Genomic DNA, 25754 nt, shown 5'->3' on the forward strand with positions numbered 1-25754 from the left:
CTGACTAACTTGATTGAATTCTTTTGTGAAGCAAGAGAGAAGGCTAATGAGATTAGTGAGGTTGATGTGTGTGCAAACTTTTGAAACCAATTTGATAAAGTGTCACAAAATAATTTTGCTAACAAATCAAATACTCATTGGATTAAAGCAATAGTGTCAGCATAGACAAAAAAAAATTGGGTGTGAGATTGAACACAGAGAGTGAAAATCCCTTGCTTCTTAGAGCCTTGCAAGTTTCACATATTGGAGAAAGTTGGAGCGAGTTGTTCTGAGCTAGATTCAGAGACTTCAGGCAGCTCTATGGTTCAACCCTGCTTCTAAAACTTGAACATTTAACTTTACCTACCTCTACAAACTCCTTCACTACTATTAGACTGCTCAAACTACTATTTTCTTTGGTCCTGCTGTCTTGCAGAATCCCATTCTCCATCAGTCCTACCATCGGTGGTTGTATGGGTCAGATCCTGCACCACAGTCACTCAGAAAGGCTCTTGTGACAGCACCTGCCAAACCCACAAATACTACCATCTCATAGGACAAGGGCAACAGATACATGGAAACACTTCCAACTTCCCTCCAAGCCACATATCATCCTGGCGTGTAATAATATCACTGTTTCTTCTTTTTGTATCTATGCCCCAACTACTAGAGCTGTTCAAGAAAACAGCTCTCAACCATTCTCTGGGCAAATTAAAGATGGGCAACAAATGCTGGCCCAACCCATGAATGAATGAATAATAAAACAAAATCCTCTCGACTTCTTGTCTCAGACCCATCATCTCCCGAATGGTCCACACTGCAGCTATTCATTCCCCAAAGGCTGCCTTTTACCCATTCCCTTGTCTGTACAACTATTGTTCCCTTTCATCTCCACATATAAGTGACTCCTGCTCCCACCCCACCTTCAGCATATATATATACCAGCCTTTTCCTTACTTCCATCAGTTCTGAAGAAGGGTCACCGGACCCGAAAAACTCTGCTTTCTCTTCACAGGTGTTGCCAAACCTGTTGCGATTTACCCCCCACCCCGCCCCAGCAATTTTTCTGTGTCGGATTTACGGCATGTGCAATTCTTTGGGGTTACTTCAGATGTAATTGCTCCATCCATTTGCCAATCCCCTTTATCATCTTAATATACCTCAATTCGATCTCCTTTCATTTTTTTTTTCTAAACTCTAGCTAGTATGGACCTCAACTTTCAATCTCTCTGTGTGAGACAAACCCTCCCACCTTCAGCGTAGTGAACGTCCGAAAAACAGTAATACGTAGCTAGTAACATGTTGGTCGCACTACAGCGCTGTTGTGTAGTACTCAATACAAGTCTAACCAGGGTGCAATTTTCACGAGTTTTACCGGGTTTTTCTTTTGATTTATTGTCCTCTTGACTTTAGTTGGACTCAGGGAAGCCAGAGGGCAACTTTTGTACATTTAAAATGCGACATTAATATACCACATCGAGTGTAGAAAGGGGATAAACATCAATGATGCATATTGTTAGGGCAGAGGGTGTTTTTACAGAGGGATGGATCTCTCCGATGCACACACACTCTGCAGGGCTTGTTTCCTCCTTTACTTCCGCATACGTTTTCTAAGGAAACTCGTTCGATTCGCTGTCGGCTGGGGAAGGGGAGTGAGCCTGTTGGGGTGTGTTGAAGCGGCTTGTTGTGAGGGGGGCAGGGGGACAGTGCTAGGGGAGGTTTGATGGCTCCAATGGGGGTGAGTGTGTCCCGGGGCCGGCTGTTGCTCTGCATCCTGCTGTGCACCGGTATGATCTATTACCTGTACTCCAGGTTCGGCAGCACGGCGCTGGAGAGCGCCCAGAGGAAGGTGGACCTCCGCCAGCTCCTGTCCGTGGCCATCCGGGCGGCCGAGGAAGGAGGCAGAGCCGTGCGGGAGGTCAAGGAGTCGGACTCTCTCCACCAGAGGTCCAAAGGGAAAACCAAAGAGGGCGCGGACGAGATGGTGACCAGCGGCGATTTGCTCTCGCACCGCAGGATGACCAGTTTGTTCAGTAACACGTTCCCAGACATCAAGGTGAGCAAATAGGCGCTTGGACTCAGAGTGTGTAGCACACTGTCCTGGGTCAGCACCGGGGGAGCTGTGCACTGTCCTGGGTCAGTACCGGGGGAGGGCAGCGCACTGTCCTGGGTCAGCACCGGGGGGGGCAGCGCACTGTCCTGGGTCAGCACCGGGGGAGCTGCACACTGTCCTGGGTCAGCACCGGGGGAGCTGCACACTGTCCTGGGTCAGCACCGGGGTACTGTGCACTGTCCTGGGTCAGCACCGGGGGAGCTGCGCACTGTCCTGGGTCAGCACTGGGACAGCTGCGCACTGTCCTGGGTCAGTACCGGGGGACTGTGCACTGTCCTGGGTCAGCACCAGGGGACTGTGCACTGTCCTGGGTCAGTACCGGGGGACTATGCACTGTCCTGGGTCAGCACCGGGGGAGCTGCACACTGTCCTGGGTCAGCACCGGGGGAGCTGCACACTGTCCTGGGTCAGCTGCGCACTGTCCTGGGTCAGCACCGGGGGAGCTGCGCACTGTCCTGGGTCAGCACCGGGGGAGCTGCGCACTGTCCTGGGTCAGCACCGGGGGAGCTGCGCACTGTCCTGGGTCAGCACCGGGGGAGCTGCGCACTGTCCTGGGTCAGCACCGGGGGAGCTGCGCACTGTCCTGGGTCAGCACTGGGACAGTTGCGCACTGTCCTGGGTCAGTACCGGGGGAGCTGCGCACTGTCCTGGGTCAGCACCGGGGGAGCTGCGCACTGTCCTGGGTCAGCACCGGGGGAGCTGCGCACTGTCCTGGGTCAGCACCGGGGGAGCTGCGCACTGTCCTGGGTCAGCACCGGGGGAGCTGCGCACTGTCCTGGGTCAGCACCGGGGGAGCTGCGCACTGTCCTGGGTCAGCACCGGGGGAGCTGCGCACTGTCCTGGGTCAGCACCGGGGGAGCTGCGCACTGTCCAGGGTCAGCACCGGGGGAGCTGCGCACTGTCCAGGGTCAGCACCGGGAGAGCTGCGCACTGTCCAGGGTCAGCACCGGGGGAGCTGCGCACTGTCCAGGGTCAGCACCGGGGGAGCTGCGCACTGTCCTGGGTCAGCACCACGGCAGCTGTGCATTCTACTTGGTCAGCATTGGGGGAGCTGTGCATTGTCCTGGGTCAGCACCGGGGGACTGTGCACTGTCCTGGGTCAGCACTGGGACAGACGTGCACTGTCCAGGGTCAGCACCGGGGGAGCTGCGCACTGTCCTGGGTCAGTACCGGGGGAGCTGCGCACTGTCCTGGGTCAGCACCGGGGGAGCTGCGCACTGTCCTGGGTCAGCACTGGGGGAGCTGCGCACTGTCCTGGGTCAGCACCGGGGGAGCTGCGCACTGTCCTGGGTCAGTACCGGGGGAGCTGCGCACTGTCCAGGGTCAGCACCGGGGGAGCTGCGCACTGTCCAGGGTCAGCACCGGGGGAGCTGCGCACTGTCCAGGGTCAGCACCGGGGGAGCTGCGCACTGTCCAGGGTCAGCACCGGGAGAGCTGCGGACTGTCCAGGGTCAGCACCGGGGGAGCTGCGCACTGTCCAGGGTCAGCACCGGGGGAGCTGCGCACTGTCCAGGGTCAGCACCGGGGGAGCTGCGCACTGTCCTGGGTCAGCACCGGGGGAGCTGCGCACTGTCCTGGGTCAGCACCACGGCAGCTGTGCATTCTACTTGGTCAGCATTGGGGGAGCTGTGCATTGTCCTGGGTCAGCACCGGGGGACTGTGCACTGTCCTGGGTCAGCACTGGGACAGACGTGCACTGTCCAGGGTCAGCACCGGGGGAGCTGCGCACTGTCCTGGGTCAGCACCGGGGGAGCTGCGCACTGTCCTGGGTCAGCACCGGGGGAGCTGCGCACTGTCCTGGGTCAGTACTGGGGGAGCTGCGCACTGTCCTGGGCCATCACCGGGACAGCTGCGCACTGTCCTGGGCCAGCACCGGGACAGCTGCGCACTGTCCTGGGCCAGCACCGGGACAGCTGCGCACTGTCCTGGGCCAGCACCGGGACAGCTGCGCACTGTCCTGGGTCAGCACCGGGACAGCTGCGCACTGTCCAGGGTCAGCACCGGGGGAGCTGCGCACTGTCCAGGGTCAGCACCGGGGGAGCTGCGCACTGTCCAGGGTCAGCACCGGGGGAGCTGCGCACTGTCCTGGGTCAGCACCGGGGGAGCTGCGCACTGTCCTGGGTCAGCACCGGGGGAGCTGCGCACTGTCCTGGGTCAGCACCGGGGGAGCTGCGCACTGTCCTGGGTCAGCACCGGGGGAGCTGCGCACTGTCCTGGGTCAGCACCGGGGGAGCTGCGCACTGTCCTGGGTCAGCACCGGGGGAGCTGCGCACTGTCCTGGGTCAGCACCGGGGGAGCTGCGCACTGTCCTGGGTCAGCACCGGGGGAGCTGCGCACTGTCCTGGGTCAGCACCGGGGGAGCTGCGCACTGTCCTGGGTCAGTACCGGGGGAGCTGCGCACTGTCCAGGGTCAGCACCGGGGGAGCTGCGCACTGTCCAGGGTCAGCACCGGGGGAGCTGCGCACTGTCCAGGGTCAGCACCGGGGGAGCTGCGCACTGTCCAGGGTCAGCACCGGGGGAGCTGCGCACTGTCCTGGGTCAGCACCACGGCAGCTGTGCATTCTACTTGGTCAGCATTGGGGGAGCTGTGCATTGTCCTGGGTCAGCACCGGGGGACTGTGCACTGTCCTGGGTCAGCACTGGGACAGACGTGCACTGTCCAGGGTCAGCACCGGGGGAGCTGCGCACTGTCCTGGGTCAGTACCGGGGGAGCTGCGCACTGTCCTGGGTCAGCACCGGGGGAGCTGCGCACTGTCCTGGGTCAGCACTGGGGGAGCTGCGCACTGTCCTGGGTCAGCACCGGGGGAGCTGCGCACTGTCCTGGGTCAGTACCGGGGGAGCTGCGCACTGTCCAGGGTCAGCACCGGGGGAGCTGCGCACTGTCCAGGGTCAGCACCGGGGGAGCTGCGCACTGTCCAGGGTCAGCACCGGGGGAGCTGCGCACTGTCCAGGGTCAGCACCGGGGGAGCTGCGCACTGTCCAGGGTCAGCACCGGGAGAGCTGCGCACTGTCCAGGGTCAGCACCGGGGGAGCTGCGCACTGTCCAGGGTCAGCACCGGGGGAGCTGCGCACTGTCCAGGGTCAGCACCGGGGGAGCTGCGCACTGTCCTGGGTCAGCACCGGGGGAGCTGCGCACTGTCCTGGGTCAGCACCACGGCAGCTGTGCATTCTACTTGGTCAGCATTGGGGGAGCTGTGCATTGTCCTGGGTCAGCACCGGGGGACTGTGCACTGTCCTGGGTCAGCACTGGGACAGACGTGCACTGTCCAGGGTCAGCACCGGGGGAGCTGCGCACTGTCCTGGGTCAGCACCGGGGGAGCTGCGCACTGTCCTGGGTCAGCACCGGGGGAGCTGCGCACTGTCCTGGGTCAGTACTGGGGGAGCTGCGCACTGTCCTGGGCCATCACCGGGACAGCTGCGCACTGTCCTGGGCCAGCACCGGGACAGCTGCGCACTGTCCTGGGCCAGCACCGGGACAGCTGCGCACTGTCCTGGGCCAGCACCGGGACAGCTGCGCACTGTCCTGGGTCAGCACCGGGACAGCTGCGCACTGTCCTGGGCCAGCACCGGGCGAGCTGCGCACTGTCCTGGGACAGCACCGGGCGAGCTGCGCACTGTCCAGGGTCAGCACCGGGCGAGCTGCGCACTGTCCAGGGTCAGCACCGGGGGAGCTGCGCACTGTCCAGGGTCAGCACCGGGGGAGCTGCGCACTGTCCAGGGTCAGCACCGGGGGAGCTGCGCACTGTCCAGGGTCAGCACCGGGGGAGCTGCGCACTGTCCAGGGTCAGCACCGGGGGAGCTGCGCACTGTCCTGGGTCAGCACCGGGGGAGCTGCGCACTGTCCTGGGTCAGCACCGGGGGAGCTGCGCACTGTCCTGGGTCAGCACCGGGGGAGCTGCGCACTGTCCTGGGTCAGCACCGGGGGAGCTGCGCACTGTCCTGGGTCAGCACCGGGGGAGCTGCGCACTGTCCTGGGTCAGCACCGGGGGAGCTGCGCACTGTCCTGGGTCAGCACCGGGGGAGCTGCGCACTGTCCTGGGTCAGCACCGGGGGAGCTGCGCACTGTCCTGGGTCAGCACCGGGGGAGCTGCGCACTGTCCTGGGTCAGCACCGGGGAGCTGCGCACTGTCCTGGGTCAGTACCGGGGGAGCTGCGCACTGTCCAGGGTCAGCACCGGGGGAGCTGCGCACTGTCCAGGGTCAGCACCGGGGGAGCTGCGCACTGTCCAGGGTCAGCACCGGGGGAGCTGCGCACTGTCCAGGGTCAGCACCGGGGGAGCTGCGCACTGTCCAGGGTCAGCACCGGGGGAGCTGCGCACTGTCCTGGGTCAGCACCGGGGGAGCTGCGCACTGTCCTGGGTCAGCACCGGGGGAGCTGCGCACTGTCCTGGGTCAGTACTGGGGGAGCTGCGCACTGTCCTGGGCCATCACCGGGACAGCTGCGCACTGTCCTGGGCCAGCACCGGGACAGCTGCGCACTGTCCTGGGCCAGCACCGGGACAGCTGCGCACTGTCCTGGATCAGCACCGGGACAGCTGCGCACTGTCCTGGGTCAGCACCGGGACAGCTGCGCACTGTCCTGGGCCAGCACCGGGACAGCTGCGCACTGTCCTGGGACAGCACCGGGCGAGCTGCGCACTGTCCAGGGTCAGCACCGGGCGAGCTGCGCACTGTCCAGGGTCAGCACCGGGGGAGCTGCGCACTGTCCAGGGTCAGCACCGGGGGAGCTGCGCACTGTCCAGGGTCAGCACCGGGGGAGCTGCGCACTGTCCAGGGTCAGCACCGGGGGAGCTGCGCACTGTCCAGGGTCAGCACCGGGGGAGCTGCGCACTGTCCAGGGTCAGCACCGGGGGAGCTGCGCACTGTCCTGGGTCAGCACCGGGGGAGCTGCGCACTGTCCTGGGTCAGCACCGGGGGAGCTGCGCACTGTCCTGGGTCAGCACCGGGGGAGCTGCGCACTGTCCTGGGTCAGCACCGGGGGAGCTGCGCACTGTCCTGGGTCAGCACCGGGGGAGCTGCGCACTGTCCTGGGTCAGCACCGGGGGAGCTGCGCACTGTCCTGGGTCAGCACCGGGGGAGCTGCGCACTGTCCTGGGTCAGCACCGGGGGAGCTGCGCACTGTCCTGGGTCAGCACCGGGGGAGCTGCGCACTGTCCTGGGTCAGCACCGGGGGAGCTGCGCACTGTCCTGGGTCAGCACCGGGGGAGCTGCGCACTGTCCAGGGTCAGCACCGGGGGAGCTGCGCACTGTCCAGGGTCAGCACCGGGGGAGCTGCGCACTGTCCAGGGTCAGCACCGGGGGAGCTGCGCACTGTCCAGGGTCAGCACCGGGGGAGCTGCGCACTGTCCTGGGTCAGCACCGGGGGAGCTGCGCACTGTCCTGGGTCAGCACCACGGCAGCTGTGCATTCTACTTGGTCAGCATTGGGGGAGCTGTGCATTGTCCTGGGTCAGCACCGGGGGACTGTGCACTGTCCTGGGTCAGCACTGGGACAGACGTGCACTGTCCAGGGTCAGCACCGGGGGAGCTGCGCACTGTCCTGGGTCAGCACCGGGGGAGCTGCGCACTGTCCTGGGTCAGCACCGGGAGAGCTACGCACTGTCCTGGGTCAGCACCGGTGGAACTGCACACTGTCCTGGGTCAGCACCGGGGTGCTGTGCACTGTCCTGGGTCAGCACCGGGAGAGCTACGCACTGTCCAGGGTCAGCACAGGGGGAGCTGCGCACTGTCCTGGGTCAGCACTGGGACAGACGTGCACTGTCCTGGGTCAGCACCGGGAGAGCTGCGCACTGTCCTGGGTCAGCACCGGGAGAGCTGCGCACTGTCCTGGGTCAGCACCGGGGGAGCTGCGCACTGTCCTGGGTCAGTACCGGGGGAGCTGCGCACTGTCCTGGGTCAGTACCGGGGGAGCTGCGCACTGTCCTGGGTCAGTACCGGGGGAGCTGCGCACTGTCCTGGGTCAGTACCGGGGGAGCTGCGCACTGTCCTGGGTCAGTACCGGGGGAGCTGCGCACTGTCCTGGGTCAGTACCGGGGGAGCTGCGCACTGTCCTGGGTCAGTACCGGGGGAGCTGCGCACTGTCCTGGGTCAGTACCGGGGGAGCTGCGCACTGTCCTGGGTCAGTACCGGGGGAGCTGCGCACTGTCCTGGTTCAGTACCGGGGGAGCTGCGCACTGTCCTGGGTCAGCACCGGAGGAGCTGCGCACTGTCCTGGGTCAGCACTGGGGCAGCTGTGCATTCTCCTTGGTCAGCATTGGGGGAGCTGTGGGCTGTCCTGGGTCAGCACTGGGGGACTGTCCGCTGTCCTGGGTCAGCACTGGGACAGACGTGCACTGTCCTGGGTCAGCACTGGGACGGCTGCGCACTGTCCTGGGCCGTCACCGGGACAGCTGCGCACTGTCCTGGGCCATCACCGGGACAGCTGCGCACTGTCCTGGGCCAGCACCGGGACAGCTGCGCACTGTCCTGGGCCAGCACCGGGACAGCTGCGCACTGTCCTGGGTCAGCACCGGGACAGCTGCGCACTGTCCTGGGTCAGCACCGGGACAGCTGCGCACTGTCCTGGGTCAGCACTGGGACAGCTGCGCACTGTCCTGGGCCAGCACCGGGACAGCTGCGCACTGTCCTGGGCCAGCACCGGGACAGCTGCGCACTGTCCTGGGCCAGCACCGGGACAGCTGCGCACTGTCCTGGGCCAGCACCGGGGAGCTGCGCACTGTCCTGGGCCAGCACCGGGACTGCTGCGCACTGTCCTGGGCCAGCACCGGGGGAGCTGCGCACTGTCCTGGGTCAGCACCGGGGGAGCTGCGCACTGTCCTGGGTCAGCACCGGGGGAGCTGCGCACTGTCCTGGGTCAGCACCGGGGGAGCTGCGCACTGTCCTGGGTCAGTACCGGGGGAGCTGCGCACTGTCCTGGGTCAGCTCTGGGGCAGCTGTGCATTCTCCTTGGTCAGCATTGGGGGAGCTGTGCATTGTCCTGGGTCAGCACCGGGGGACTGTGCACTGTCCTCGGTCAGCACTGGGGCAGACGTGCACTGTCCTGGGTCAGCACCGGGAGAGCTTCGCACTGTCCTGGGTCAGCACTGGGACAGCTGCGCACTGTCCTGGGTCAGCACTGGGACAGCTGCGCACTGTCCAGGGTCAGCACCGGGGGAGCTGTGCACTGTCCAGGGTCAGCACCGGGGGAGCTCTGCACTGTCCTGGGTCAGCACCGGGGGAGCTGTGCACTGTCCTGGGTCAGCACCGGGGGAGCTGTGCACTGTCCTGGGTCAGCACCGAGGGAACTGCGCACTGTCCTGGGTCAGTACCGGGGGAGCTGCGCACTGTCCTGGGTCAGTACCGGGGGAGCTGCGCACTGTCCTGGGTCAGCATAGAGAGAGCTGCGCACTGTCCTGGGTCAGCACTGGGGCAGCTGTGCATTCTCCTTGGTCAGCACTGGGGGAGCTGTGCATTGTCCTGGGTCAGCACCGGGGGACTGTGCACTGTCCTGGGTCAGCACTGGGACAGCTGTGCACTGTCCTGGGTCAGCACAGAGGGAGCTGTGCACTGTACAGGGTCAGCATCGGGGGAGCTGTGCACTGTCCTGGGTCAGCACCGGGGGAGCTGTGCACTGTCCTGGGTCAGCACTGGGACAGCTATGCACTGTCCTGGGTCAGCACAGAGGGAGCTGCGCACTGTCCAGGGTCAGCACTGGGACAGCTGTGCACTGTCCTGGGTCAGCACAGAGGGAGCTGCGCACTGTCCAGGGTCACCACCGTGGGAGCTGTGCACTGTCCTGGGTCAGCACCGGGGGAGCTGTGCACTGTCCTGGGTCAGCACCGGGGGAGCTGTGCACTGTCCTGGGTCAGCACCGGGGGAGCTGTGCACTGTCCTGGGTCAGCACCGGGGGAGTTGTGCACTGTCCTGGGTCAGCACCGGGGGAGTTGTGCACTGTCCTGGGTCAGCACCGGGGGAGCTGTGCGCTGTCTTGGGTCAGCACCGAGGGAGCACCACACAATCAGGGGATAGCACTGAGGGTGTGCCACTCTGTCCAGAGTGAGCACTGGGGGAGCGCCGCTCTGTCCAGTGTCAGCACTGAAGGAGCGCCGCACTATCCGGGGTCAGCGCTGAGAGAGCACCGCACTGTCCGGGGTCAGCATTGAGGGAGCGCCGCACTGTCCGGGGTCAGCACTGAGAGAGCATTCCCAAAACCACAGAACTATAATAGGTCCAAAGAATGCCTCTCCGCCCATCATGCTTGCACCACCTTTTAAACGAGCATCATTACCTCATGCCAATCTTCTACTTTTTCCCCATATCCTTACACGTAATTTTTGTTCAAATAATCATTCACTGCCCTCTTGAATGATTCAATTGAAGCTGCCTGCAATACACTTCTCAGGCTGTGCGTCTCATATTCTCACTGCTCACTGAGTCAGAAGTTTCTCTTCATTTCACCTGTGCTTCCTTTCAGATCACTTTAAATCTATTCACTCTTGTGCTTGTGTTTTCTGTGAACATGAACAATTTATCACAATCTCCTCTTTCCAGCCTGCTCGTGTTTTTGGCAAACTATTCAATCTCCTCTTAACTTTCTTCTAACCAGGGAGAACAGTACCAAATTCTACAATCAGTCCTCATAACTGAAGCTTCTCATTCTTGTAAACTCCTTCTGCACTCTCTCCAATGTGTTGACATCCTTCCTCTATTGTGGCACCCACAGCTGTACGCAGTACTCCAGCTGAGGCCCAACAAGTTCAACATCACTTCCTTGCTCTTGTTTTCTATACCCTATTAACAAAGCCAAGGACATTGTACACTTTACTTTCATTCAATGATTTGTGCCTCTGCCCCTATGCCCACTTTAGAGTTTTACCCATATTTTATATAGTTTTCAATGCTCTTTGTACCAAAATGTATCACGTCCCGCTTCTCTGCATTATCAGAACCATAGGACTTAGGAGCATTAGTCGGCCATTAGTCAATCAAATCTGTTCCACCATTCAGTGGAACCATGGCTGATCTGATGATCCTTAGCTCCACTTTCCTGCCTTTTCTCCGTGGCCTTGATTCCTTACTGATTAAAACTTTGGCTACTGCAACCTTGAATACCCAACCTTGAATACCTTGAATAATGACCCAGCCTCAGCTGTCCTCTCTGGTCAATATTTCCACAGATTCACCACCCTTGAAGAGAAAGAAAAACTACTCCTAATCGCTCTTTAAATATGCAACTCCTTATTCTGCGATTATACTGTCTGGTCCAAGACACTCCTACAAGGGAAATCGCCCTTTCCATATCTACTTTATCAGGTCCTATAAAAATCCTTTATAATTCAATAAGGTTGCTCCTCATTCTTCTATACTGCACTGAGTACATGTTCATTCTGATCAACCTCTCCTCATAAGACAGTACCTACATACATGATATCAGCCTAATGAATATTCTCTGGACTGCCTCCAATGCCAGTATATAGAGTCATAGAGTCCTTAGCATAGAGGCAGGCCCTTTGGCCCAAACAGGTCCATGCCAACCCAAATGTGCATCCACACTCACCCCATTTCCCTGCAGCTGGGCCGTATTCTACTCATTCTTTCCTACCAATGTATTTGTCCAAATGCCTTTTAAATATTGGTAATGTACCCACCTCAACCACTTCCACTGGCACCTCTTTGCGTACCAGCATTTGTGTAAAAACGTTGCCCCTCAGACTCCCTTTTATTCTTTTCCCTCTAACCTTAAATGATGCCCTCTAGTCCTCAAGTTCCCAAACCTGGGAAAAAGACTGAGTGTATTCACCCTATCCATGCCTCTCATGATCTTATACACCTCTCTAAGATCCCTCCTAAGTCTCCTATGCTCTAAAGAAAAAGGTCCTAGCTTGTCCAACCTCTCCTTGTAACTCAGACCATTGAGTCCAGGCAACATCTTTGTAAATTTCTTCCACACTTTCCAGTTTAATAACATCCTTTCTATAGCAAGATGACTAAAATTGAACACAATACTCCAAGTGCGGCCTGCATAACCGCAACATGATTTCCCAACTTTTATACTCAGTGCCCTGGCTGATGAAGGCCAGTGTGCTAAAAGCCTTCTTCACTGCCCTATCTACCTATGATTCCACTTTCAGGTAACTGTGCACCTGAGCTCCAAGATCCATCTGTTCCACTACACTCCTTAAGGCCCTACCATTCACCATGAAACTCTGACCTTGATTTGACTTTCCAAAATGAAAGACCTCACACTTATCTATATTAAACTCCATTTGCCATTTCTCGGCCCACTTCCCCAGCTGATCAAGGTCCTGCTGCAATTTCTGACAACCTTCCTCATTGTCCACGATACCGCCTATTTTAGTGTTAGCTGCAAACTTGTGAATCATGCCTTATTCATTCTCGTCTAAATCATTGATATAGATAACAAACAGCAATGGGCTAAACACTGACCCCTGAGGCACTCCACTAGTCACAGCGTTTACTTAGTTCAGGGCACAGAGCTGTTCGCAGTATTTCAGCTGTCGTCTGACTAGTGCCTTGTATAATTTTACCAAAATCTCCCTACTTTTATTCTGTATTCGCTTTGATGAAATGATCAGCAATCTATTTGTATTCCCTATTTTCCATTGAATTTGAATGCCAGCTTTCTGTGATTCCTGGACGAAGACTTAGAAATCTCTCTGTTCTGCAGTATTTTTCCAATTAAATAGTATTCATTCTTTCTGCCAAAGTGCAAACCTCACATTCCCTACGTTATATTACATCGAGCAAGGTTTTGCTGATTCACCTAACCTGCCTCTATTGCTCTGCAGACTCTTTGTGTCATCCTCACCGCTTTCCTTTCTTACTTATTTTTGTGTCAGCTGCAAACCTAGCTATAGTACATCCACTTTCAACATACAAGTCATTAATATATGTTGTAAATTATTGTGGTCCAGCACTGATTTCTGTGGCACTGCACTAGTTACAGGTTGGCATCCTGAAAATGCTCCTTTTATTCCAAATCTTTGTGTTCTATTAGTTAGCCAATTCCCTATCCATGCTTATAAACTACCTCCAATACAACGGGTTCTCATTTTATTAAGCAGCTAATTTGTGGCACCTTATCAAACACCATCTGAAAATCCAAATATATTACATCCATTGCTTGCTTGCTACTTCCTCAAAGAATTCTAATAAAGTTGTCAGGCAAGATTTCCTCTTCATGAAACCATGCTGACTCTACTTGATCATGTCATGCATTTCTAAATGGTTCACTATTACATCTTTTATAATAACACAACACTACATTATAGTCCAACAGGTTTATTTGGCAGCACTAGCTTTCGAGGCCAGATGAAGAGGCAGCGCCTCAAAAACTAGTGCTTCCAAATAAGCCTGTTGGACTATTACCTGGTGTTGTGTTATTTTTAACTTTGTCTTCACCAGTCCAACAGCGGCACCTCCAAATCTTTTACAATGGATGTTCATATTTCTGTGGAGCATCAGAGGCTGACGGGTGACCTTATAGAGGTTTATAAAATCGTGAGGGTCATGGATAGGATAGACAAGGTCTTTTCCCTGCAGCGGAGGAGTGCAGAACTAGAGGGCATAGATTTAGGATGAGAGGGGAAAGATATAAAAGGGACCTAAGGGGCAATTGTTTTCATGCAGAGGGTGGTATGTGTATGGAATGAGCTGCTAGAGGAAGTGGTGGGGGCTGATATAATTACAATATTTAAAAGGCATCTGGATGGGTATATGAATAGGATGGGTTTGGAGGGATATGGGCCAAGTGTTGACATCTGAATCTAATCTAGTCTCAACTATCTGGTTGGCATGGGTGAGTGGGACTGAAGGATCTGTTTCCATGCTATACGTCTCTATGACTCTATTTTCCCCAAAACAGACATTAAGCTAACTGGAATATAAATATGTATGTTTTGTCTCCTTCCCCTATTTAAAGAAAAGAGTTCAACAGGTTTATTTGGAAGCACCAGCTTTTGGAGCGTTGTTCCTTCATCAGGTGGGGAGGCCACAACCACCTGATGGAACAGTGGTGCTCCGAAAGCTAGTGCTTCCAATTTAACCTCTTGGACTATAACCTGATGTTGTTCACCCCAGTCCAACACCAGCACCTCCAAGTCATTAAAAAAAAGGTGTCACTCAACCGCTACTCTCACTGAAGTTCAGCCTCTCAATTCACACCTATTATCCTCTCTCACTCAACTCTTGCTCTGGAAACCCTCGTAGGTGCACCTTTGCTCCACTTTGATTTGAATTTCTACTTAACTATTCCTGGAAATTTCATTTGATCAGAATACACTCAGCCATCGTCTTGCTCTGCTGAGGTCCCAGACTACCAGATTCCTTTTGAGCCATACAGTCAGTGTCCCCTGCTTCTTATGAAGCTCTGTTCAGAGAACCAGTTTAGCTACTCTCATCAACATCTTGTTTAGACAAAGGAATTCAAGTCCTTGAATTTTAACAGCCGGAATCAGGCAGCTACATACTTCGGCTGTTTTACATACTTACCTCAGCTGATTTTATCTCCACAAAGCAAACTTGGAAATGATATACCAGCGAGTTTCCACTTTGAATCGATATCCAGCTGTAATCAGTCAGAACTCAGACTGCCTTTGTTTCACTTTGCTGCAATCCCACACACATTGTGCTCCTTACAAACCAGAGGAAATGAAGCATACGTTTCCCAATTCCTGTGCGACTCCCTGAATATGCACACATTAAATGCATGTTGTGAGAATGCTGGCAGAAGCACACCTTTTATGTTTAAATTATATATCCCATTCTTCCCCATCAGATTCAAATGAATGCAGTCTGTTGTAGGCTTCCTGAGTAAAAGGAATTGAAACTGATCTGCCACCTACCTGCCCACACCACCAACTTGTCTATGTCCTTCTGGAGTTCTGCACTGTCCTCCTCACAGCCCATCATCACCACAATGAATACACAGGCTGCTGCCTTTGTTTCCAAACATAGCCTTTCTTTGATCCTTAAAAATTAATAGTTAGATAAAGCACGACAAACCACGTAACCCCTTCATTTTACTTTAAAATTCAAGGTACAGTTTCAAATATAATCCGAAGAACCTGGCAAATCTAACTGTGGTAGATCTGTAATGCAAGAACGTTCCACAATCAGGGGGACAACTTGTTGCCAGCTTTTGTTTATTTATTCACTCACGGGATGAGGGTGTCACTGGATGGGCCGGCATTTATTTACCATCCCCAATTGCCCCACTGAGCAGATAAGAGTCAACTACATTGCTGTGGGTCTGGAGTCACATGTAGGCCAGACCAGGTAAGGATGGTAGTTTCCTTCCCTGAAGGACATTAGTGAATCAGATAGGTTTTTCCCAACAATCAACAGTGGATCCATGACCATCATTAGAGTCTTAATTCCAGATCTTTATTGAATTCAAATTCCACCATCTGCCATTGTTAGGTTCTTTTCCCAGGGTTCATACATGAGATGCAATTTGCGCACACCAACTTCTGCAATTAAAGTTTATTAAAGCCTGTACAAGCTAGGTGACCCCCTTTGACCCTCCTCGCAGGCATGTAAATTCCAGTCAAAAGAGACCCTGAACAAAAAAAAACACATCCCCTTTGTACAGGTCAGTTGGCACTGTCCCAGGTACTCTGCTGCCCCCCCCCCCCCCCAAAGTGACCACATTGTTATGGAAATTAAATCGACTTGACTCAAATGCTAGCAAGAGCAAAGGAAAAAGTTTCTTTTTGGACATGGGGTTTAATTCAGATAAATGCAAAGTGCTGCTTTTTGAGAAAGCAAATCCTGGCAGGACTTATACATTTAGTGGTAAGGTCCTAGGGAATGTTGCTGAACAAAGAGACCTTGGAGTGCAGGTCCACAGCTCCTTGAAAGTGGAGTCACAGGTAGATAGGATAGTGAAGAAGGCGTTTGGTATGCTTTCCTTTATTGGTCAGAGTATTGAGTACAGGAGTTAGGAGGTCATGTTGCAGCTGTATCGGACAATAGGTCACTGTTGGAATATTGCGAACACTTCTGGTTTCCTTCCTATTGCAAAGATGTTGTGAAACTTGAAAGGATTCAGAAAGGATTTACAAGGATATTGCCAGGGTTGGAGGATTTGAGCTATAGGGAGAGGCTGAAAGGCTGTGGCTGTTTTCCCTGGAACGTTGGAGACTGAGGGATGACCTCATAGAGGTTTACAAAATTATGAGGGGCATGGATAGGATAAATAGACAAAGTCCTTTCCCTGGAGTGGGGGAGTCCAGAACTAGAGGGCATACATAGGTTTAGGGTGAGAGGGATAAGATATAAAAGAGACCTAAGGAGCAAAATTTTCACACAGAGGGTGGTGTGTGTGTGGAATGAGCTGCCAGAGGATGTGGTGGAGACTGGAACAATTGCAGCATTTAAGAGGCATTTGGATGGGTATATGAATAGGAAGGGTTTGGAGTAATATGGGGAAGGATATGGGCCAGGTGCTGGCAAATGGGACTAGATTGGGTTAGGATATCTGGTTGGCATGGACGGTTTGGACCAAAGGGTCTGTTTCCATGCTATACATCTCTATGACTCAATGACTCTGCAGAGTCAACCTGATACATTGGCAAGATGCCTCATGTAAGGGGCGCCTGATGACTTTCACATATTCCCTTTATACTATAGTTCACTTTTCATTATCAACATCTCAAGGCCAGGAGCCTGGTACATTCGAGTTCCTTTCCACATATGGAGTTGTTTTTCTCATTCCTTAACTGTTGATATGATAGTTTACTGTCCTTGTAGTTCCTCACTCTCTATCTTATTTTGCTGTCCGTCTGCAAGGCTTTGCAGAGTCAGACCCATACTTCTTTGTTTCAACCATGCTTTTATAGATTTCACAATAAATGTTAATTTTCCATTACGCTCATGTTACTCCAGGTACAATGATAGAATGAGGTCATCCTCGGAGATAATGTAAATGTAAATACCCTAATCCTGGGGTATCATTATGCAAGACAACGTAGGTATGATATGTCCTCGATTCAGGGGATGGCTATGAAAGCATTTCTGAATGGAAGGGACTGAATGAGAGTTTAATTTGATAATAGCAGGAGAATAGTAGTAAATGGCTGACCAAATGAAGTAGGAGTCATCCACATTCCTGCATGAATGTCATCCCCACCCACTTCCAGAATGTTCAGCTTCTGGAGAAAGACAGTACAGTTTAACCCTTTAACATTACATTAACGTTCAGAGAGATAGTACAATTTAATCTTTTAACATCAGACCGTGGCAGGATTTGACATCGAGTCCCCAGGTCATTACAAATGTCTGAATTCTTGAAGGGTCAGTACTGAGGAATTGCTGTTCTGCTATTGGGTCAGTACTGAGGAATTGCTGTTCTGCTATTGGGTCAGTACTGAGGAATTGCTGTTCTGCTATTGGGTCAGTACTGAGGAATTGCTGTTCTGCTATTGGGTCAGTACTGAGGAATTGCTGTTCTGCTCTTGGGTCAGTACTGAGGAATTGCTGTTCTGCTATTGGGTCAGTACTGAGGAAATGTTACACAGCTGGACAGTCAGCACTGAGGAAATGCTGCACTGTCGGACAGACAGTACTGAGGGATTGTTGCATGGAGGAAATGCTGCTGTCAGAGAGTCATTACTGAGGAGATGCAGCTCTGTCAGAGAATCAGTACTGAGGGGATACCGCACTGTCAGAGGGTTAGCATTGATGAAATGCTGCATTGTTGAAGGGTCAATAGTCAGGAAATCCTGCACTGTTGAAGGGTCAGTACTGAAAAGTGCTGCAATGTTGGCTGTAAGTTGGAGGGTCAGTACTGCAGGAGTGCTACACTGTCAGAGTGTCAGCCCTGAGGGAATTCTGCACTGTGTGATAACCAGTATTGAGGGCATGGTAAATTTAATAAGGGACAATAGTGACAGAGTGCTGAACTGTCAGTATTGCAGTGCCTTGAATGAGTTGTTAGACAAAGCCCTGTCTAGTCTCTCAGGTGAATATAAAAGATTCCATGGCACTACTTGTAAGAACGATGGGTATTATCTTTGGTATCCTGGTCAATATTGATTGTCATAGAGTCACAGAGATGTACAGCATGGAAACAGACCCTTCAGTCCGAACCTGTCCACGCCGACCAGATATCCCAACCCAATCTAGTCCCACCTGCCAGCACACGGCCCATATCCCTCCAAACCCTTCCTATTCATATACCCATCCAAATGCCTCTTAAATGTTGCAATTGTACCAGTCTCCACCACATCCTGTGGCAGCTCATTGCATACACATACCACCCTCTGCATGAAAAAGTTGCCCCTTAGGTCTCTTTTATATCTTTCCCCTCTCACCCTAAACCTATACCCTCTAGTTCTGGACTCCCCGAACCCAGGGAAAAGACTTTGTCTATTTATCCATGCCCCTCATAATTTTGTAAACCTCTGTAAGGTCACCCCTCAGCCTCCGACGCTCCAGGGAAAACAGCCCCAGCCTGTTCAGCCTCTCCTTATAGCTCAAATCCTCCAACCCTGGCAACATCCTTATAAATCTTTTCTGAACCCTTTCAAGTTTCACAACATCTTTCTGATAGGAAGGAGACCAGAATTGCATGTAATATTCCAACAGTGGCCTAACCAATGTCCTGTACAACCGCAACATGACCTCCCAACTCCTGTACTCAATACTCTGACCAATAAAGGAAAGCATATCAAACGCCTTCTTCACTATCCTATCTACCTGCGACTCCACTTTCAAGGAGCTATGAACCTGCACTCCAAGGTTTCTTTGTTCAGCAACACTCCCTAGGACCTTACCATTAAGTGTATAAGTCCTGCTAAGATTTGCTTTCCCAAAATGCAGCACCTCGCATTTATCTGAATTAAACTCCATCTGCCACTTCTCAGCCCATTGGCCCATCTGGTCTAGATCCTGTTGTAATCTGAGGTAACCCTCTTCGTTGTCCATTACACCTCCAATTTTGGTGTCATCTGCAAACTTACTAACTGTACCTCTTATGCTCGCATCCAAATCATTTATGTAAATGACAAAAAGTAGAGGAACCAGCACCAATCCTTGTGGCACTCCACTGGTCATAGACCTCCAGTCTGAAAAACAACCCTCCACCGCCACCCTCTGTCTTCTCCTTTGAGCCAGTTCTGTATCCAAATGGCTAGTTCACCCTTTATTCCATGAGATCTAACCTTGCTAATCAGTCTCCCATGGGGAACTTTGTCGAACATCTTACTGAAGTCCATATGGATTACATCTACTGCTCTGCCCTCATCAATCTTCTTTGTTACTTCTTCAAAAAACTCAATCAAGTTTGTGAGACATGATTTCCCACGGTTTGTCAGGTCATTATCATATCATTGTTTGTGGAAGCTTGATGTCTGAAAATTGGCAGCTGTATCATCTACATTTTGCACTTTAAAAGGGATTCAGTTGACAGTAAAGTGCTTTGAAACATTCTTGAGGTTGTGAAAAGCACTACCTAAATTTCTTTCCTACCTCACTATTATGTTGGCGTCTCCCAAGAGTTGGAGTTAAACCTCCTGAATGTTGCTGCAATCTCTACTTGGCGAAAAGCCTTGCAAGGTATTTTTGTTCTTTTTTTAACATTCTTGACTTTGGTTATAAAACAATAAAGATGTGGGGGACTGGGAACACTGACTGTGTGAGGCAATTGAATGTTGAACCTCTTGTGATGATTTGCCCTGGCAACCTCATTATTGTGAAAAAAGAAGTTGTTTAATTCCTTCAATTTGTTTTAGTGTTTAGTTTTTATTGTTTAGTATAACATGATAGCATGATTGCTGCTGCCCATACTCTTCAAAACAATGCATTTTTAACTTCAGAATTGCAGTTAGGTGCTATGAATATGCACCAGTTCACTCGAGATTTGACTGCTGTAATTAGGCATAAAGGAAACCATTATTAGGGAATAATAATAGAGCATTTGCAAAGTCAAAACAGCCCATTAGAGCCAGCATGGTTTTATGAAAGGCAAGTCATGTTTGACTAATTTGCTGGAGTTTTTTGAAGATCTAACGAGCAGTATGGATAATGGTGATCTTATTGATGTAGTATATCTGGACTTTCAGAAGACATTTCATAAGGCCATAGGGATGTAAGGCATGATTTCAGAGAGCTAGGGTGGACACTGAGAGCTAGAACAAACAGAGTTGTTATCTCTGGTTTGTTACCCGTGTTATGTGATTGCGAGGCAAGGAATCGGGAGAGATATCAGCTGAACACGCGGCTGCAGGGATGGTGCAGGAAGGAGGGTTTCAGGTTTTTGGATAATTGGGGCTCATACTGGGGAAGGTGGGACCTGTACAAACAGGACATTCTTCACTTGAACCAGAGAGGTACTAATATCCTAGGTGGGAAATTTGCTGGTACTATTCAGGTGGGTTTAAACTAGCTTAGCAGGGGGATGGGAACCTGAGGTATAGTTGCAGTGCACAGGAGGATGAGAGTAGGAAGGACAGGGACAGGATTTCAGGATCACAGGAATGTGCTGACAGACAGCAAACTGGTTTGAAGTGTGTCTACTTCAATGCCAGAAATATCCAAAATAAGGTAGGTGAGTTTCCAACGTGGATAGGTACCTGGGACTTCGATGTTGTGGCCATTTCGGAGACATGGATAGAGCAGGGTGAGGAATGAATGTTGCAGGTTCCAGGGTTTGGATCTTTCATTAAGAACAGGCAAGGTGGTAAAAGAGGGGGAGGCGTGGCCTTGTTAGTCAAGGATCCTATAACGGTGGCTGAGAGAACTTTTGACGAGGACTCGTCCACTGAGGTAGTCTGGGCTGAGGTTAGAAACAGGAGAGGAGAAGTCACACTGCTTGGAGTTTTTTATAGGCCTCCACAGATTTCCAGGGAGGTAGAGGAGAGGATTGGCAAAATTATCCTAGGTAGGAGTGAAAGGAATAGGGTGGTCATTATGGGGGACTTTAACCTCCCCAACATTGACTGGAAATGCTATAACTCTAGGACGTCGGATGGATCAGTTTTTGTACCAATGTGCACAGGAGGGTTTCCTGACACAGTATGTTGAAGGGCCGACAAGAGGGGAGGCCACACTGGATCTGGTGCTTGGTAGTGATCCAGGCCAGGTATTTGGTTTAGTTGTAGGTGAGCACTTTGGAGAGAGTGACCATAATTCAGTTACGTTTAGTTGAGTGATAGAAAGGGATAGGAACATGCCACAGATCAAGAGTTATTGATGGGGCAAGGGCAATTATAATGCGATTAGGCAAGAATTAGGATGCATACAATGGAATAGCAAAATGCAGGGGATGCAGACAATGGAAATGTGGAGCTGGTTTAAGGAACAGATATTGTGTGTCCTTGATAGGTATGTGCCTGTCAGGTAGGGAGGAAGTGATAAGGTAAGGGAACCGTGGTTTACTACATAAATTGAATCACTTGTTAAGCAGAAGGATGAGGCAAGATGGTTCAGATGAGGCAATGGAGAGTTACAGATCAGCTTTCTATAGGTATGTGAGGAATAAAAGGATGACGAGGGTAGGAATAGGGCCAGTCAAAGACAGAAGTGGGAAGTTGAGTGTGGACCCTGTGGAAATCGGAGAGGTGCTAAACGAACATTTCTCATCGGTGTTCACTCAGGAAAAGGAGGGTATTGTAGAGGAGAAGACTGAGGTATGAGATATTAGACTAGAAAGGATCGAGGTTAGTTACGCACAGGTGTTATCAATTCAAGAAGGAGTGAAAATAGACAAGTCCCTGGGCGGGATGGGATTTATCCGAGGATTCTCTGGGAAACTAGGGAGGAGATAGCTTTGGCTTTCATACTTGAATCATCATTGTCTACAGGTTTAGTACCAGAGGACTGGAGGATTACAAATGCTGTGTCCTTGTTCAAGAAGGGCAGTAGAGATGACCCAGGTAATTATAGACCAGTGAGCCTTATTTCTATTGTCGAAAAGGTTTTGGAAAGGATTATAAGAGATAAGATTTATAATCATCTCGCAAGCAACAATTTGATTTCAAATAGTCAACATGGTTTCATTAAGGGCAGGTTGAGTCTCTCAAACCTCATTGAGTTTTTTGAGAAGGTGACCAAACATGTAGATGAGGGTAGGGCAGTTGACGTGGAATACATGGACTTCAGTAAAGCCTTTGATAAGGTTCCACATGGTAGGCTGTTGGAGAAAATGCGGAGGCATGGAATTGAGGGTGATTTAGTAGTTTGGATTAGAAACTGGCTTTCTGAAAGAAGGCAGCAAGTGGTGGTTGATGGAAAATATTCAGCCTGGAGTCCGGTTGCAGAATTGGGCTGAGAGTTGGCAAATGGAGTTCACTGCAGATAAATGTGAGGTGATGCACTTTGGGAAGAATAATAGGAAGGCAGAGTACTGTGTCAATGGAAAGATTCTTGGTAGTGTGGATGTACAGAGGGATCTTGGGGTCCATGCACATAGATCCCTGAAAGTTGCCACCCAGGTGGATAGTGCTGTTAAGAAGGCAAATTGTGTGTTAGGTTTCATTCGTAGAGGGATTGAGTTCCGGAGCTGCAATATCATGCTGCAACTATACAAAATGCTGGTGCAGCCACACTTGGAATATTGTGTACAGTTCTGGTCACCATATTTCGGGAAGGATGTGGAAGCATTGGAAAAGGTACAGAGGAGATTTATCGGGATGTTGTCTGGTCTGGAAGGAAGGTCTTATGAGGAAAGGCTGAGAGACTTGGGTCTGTTCTCATTGGAAAGAAGGCGGCTCAGAGGGGATTTGATAGAGACATAACGAGATGATCAGAGGATTAGATAAGGTAGACAGTGAAAGTCTTTTTCCTAGGATGATGATGTCAGCTTGTATGAGGGGGACATAACTACAAATTGAGGGGTGATAGATTTAAAACAGACATCAGAGGCAGGTTCTTTACGCAGAGAGTGGTAAGGGCATGGAATGCCCTACCTGCTAATTTAGTCAACTCAGGAGATTTAAACAATCCTTAGATAAGCACATGGATGATGATGCGATAGCGTAGGGGGACGAGTTGAGAATAGTTCACAGGTCGACACAACATTGAGGGCCGAAGGGCCTGTTCTGCACTGCATTGTTCAATGTTCTATAAGATGTATAAAAGGTTAATACACAAAGTAAGATCACCTGGGTTTGGGGTAATATATTAGCTTGGATAGAAGATTTGCTCACCAGCAGAAAGTCAGGATAGATAGGTCTGTTTCTGGTTAGCACGATGTAACTAGTGCAATAAGATTCAGTCCTTGGGCCCTAGCTATTTACAATCCATATCAACGACTTGGATGCTGGGATAGAAAACATAATAGCCGATGACAATAAATAGTTGGCAGAGTAAGTTGGAATGAAGAAATCAGAAATTGACAAACAGATATGTATAGATTAGGTGAGTGAGCCAAAATTTGTAAGATGAATTTTAACATGGATAAGTGTGAGGTTATCCATTTTGGTCAGAGGAATAGAAAAGCAACTTCTTATCTAAATTGAGAGAAATTTCAGAGTGCTTTGATGCAGAGGCATCTGGGTGACCATATGCATGAATCAGCAGAAAGCGAGTATGCAGGTACAGCAGGTAATAAGAAAGAGAAATGGAATTTGAATGCTTATTGCTAAATGAATAGTGTATAAAATTAAGGAAGTGTTGTTGCATCTGTCCATGGCCATTAGTGAGACCCCACCTAGGGTATTGTGTACAATTTTGGTTCCCTTATTTGAGGAGGGATGTAGTTTTATTGAAAGTAGTTCAGACAAGGTTCAGTAGATGGATTCCACAGATGAGGGAATTGTCTTATGATGAGAGATTGGGTAATTTACAGTCTGGAGTTAGAAGAATGAGAGGCAATCTAATTGAAGTGTTTAAGATGCTAAAGGTCGATTTAGAAAAGATATTTCCTGTTGGGCAGTTGAGGTCATAGTTTTAGGATAAGGGGTAGCAGATTTAAAACAGATAAGATGGAAGTATTTCTGTCAAAGGGTCGTGAAACTGGAATTTACTACCCTAGAGTGCAGTGAATGCTGAGATATTGAGTAAATTTAAGGAGGAGCGAAAGAGAATTTTAATTCCTCATGGATTGAAAGGTTATGGAGAGTGGGCAGGAAAGTGAAGCTGAGGCTGAGATGAGATCAGTCATCATTGTATCAAATGGCAGAGCAGGCTCAAGGGACAGAATTGCCCACTGCTGTTCCTCGTTTTATGTTTTAATGGATGTCAGGAAATGGTAACATAGAAAGTAGGAGCAGGAGTAGGCCATTAAATACAATACCCTTGTACTGTCACATCTCTTAAGATCTAGTTTGTAGAGAAAAGCAGTAAGGAATTTTTTTTTAAAGGTTATGACTGTAAGCGATGGATTCTCTGTCCCAAAGTTCTTTGGAGTCTCCTGTGATTTGGGAGATTGTAACGTTGTGTTGGCTTAACATTAATGTAGAAAGTGCTCACAAATGGCTGTTTTACAGTGTGTTTTCATTTCCAGAAGGTGCTATTTGCTATTGGGAACTAGCAAAATCTTTTTACTTTGCCTAGTTATTGAACACACTGGCTCTGAGGAGAGTGCTTTGAGCATGTTTGATGATGGCTGTCTGCTGGTGACCTTTTTATGTTTCAGAGTTCCAGAGAGACAGGTGGCTTTCTTGAAATGCCATTAAAGAACTCCATTTAGGTTGCTGCAGTGGTTAATATGTTTAAAAAAGTAGTTTAATGTTGCAGCATAAAACAATCAAATGTGTGAAAGCACTCAGAAGAGTTTACAACCATTGTTCATATACCAGAATTAAGATGCCACATTCCCTCAACATTGAAATTAAATGAATATTGGGAGTATTTTGCTAATCAGATGAAGTTTGTTGCGTTCTCTGTCCATTTCTTTGTCTAATTTTTTGAGAAGCCTCTTCATAAAGTCTTAGTATTGAGTTGGTTTTGGATCAGTGTTACTCTTGTGTGAACAAACCCTCTGAAATATGATGCTAAAACAATTTTTCATTTTAATTTAACTTATCCTTCTATCTTTAAAATCAGTTTTCTCTGGGACACTTCCTAATAATACTGCTGTTTATTTTGTTCTAATAACCATGTTCGACCATACTCCATTCCCAATTTATTCTCACCCTCTGTGACAGAATAGCTGAATGATGTGGGACAAATTTGGAGAATTCAAAGATCTTGGGGTAGTGCATTCAGTTCTGAATATATCCACACAGTGCAGATCAACTGCTAATAAGACAAGCTGAAAATACCACCATGTAGCTGTATCAGAAAACGTCAGAATCAAGGACATTATGTTTGAAGTGCAGAATGCAACTTTCACACTACATTTGGATCTATTTGGTTATGAGATATAAAGAAAAAAATGCACTCCAAGAAACAGCTCAGAGAAGAGCTGTAAGGCTGATTCATAATGTTGACATGAAATTTGGAAGAAAGACTGAAATAATTGACTTTCTAGCATCAAAAAGCAACCAGAAATGGTTTCATATAGTACATACTGCTATAGAGGGTGTGATTGGTGCCAGCGGAGTAGGGGGTATAAGGAGGCCCAGGAGTTTTAAGGCCCTCTGTTTGCCTTCTTTCACACTTTTTTGACACTTCCCTCACACTTCCCTGCTCCCTCTAACTGCCCACCATTCCTCCCTCCTGTTTTACTTGAGGTCAGATGCAGTCCCCGGGTCCCCATCTTCCCCTAGATTCTGAGTCCCA

At 51.0% G+C, this 25754-nt stretch overlaps 1 protein-coding gene across 1 annotated transcript in view; it reads left to right on the top strand.

Moving 5' to 3' along the window:
* Window positions 1-1682: 1682 nt before the first annotated feature.
* The window catches only part of bpnt2 (3'(2'), 5'-bisphosphate nucleotidase 2), a 66939-nt gene continuing 42867 nt past the window's right edge, over window positions 1683-25754 (top strand). The window contains exon 1 of the mRNA XM_072556573.1: window positions 1683-2035. Within this exon, the coding sequence (XP_072412674.1) occupies window positions 1703-2035 (333 nt within the window). The 5' untranslated portion in view covers window positions 1683-1702. The remainder of the gene's footprint in view (window positions 2036-25754) is intronic.

This window comes from Chiloscyllium punctatum, chromosome 37 (assembly GCF_047496795.1).
Source record: "Chiloscyllium punctatum isolate Juve2018m chromosome 37, sChiPun1.3, whole genome shotgun sequence".
Lineage (NCBI taxonomy): Eukaryota > Metazoa > Chordata > Chondrichthyes > Orectolobiformes > Hemiscylliidae > Chiloscyllium > Chiloscyllium punctatum.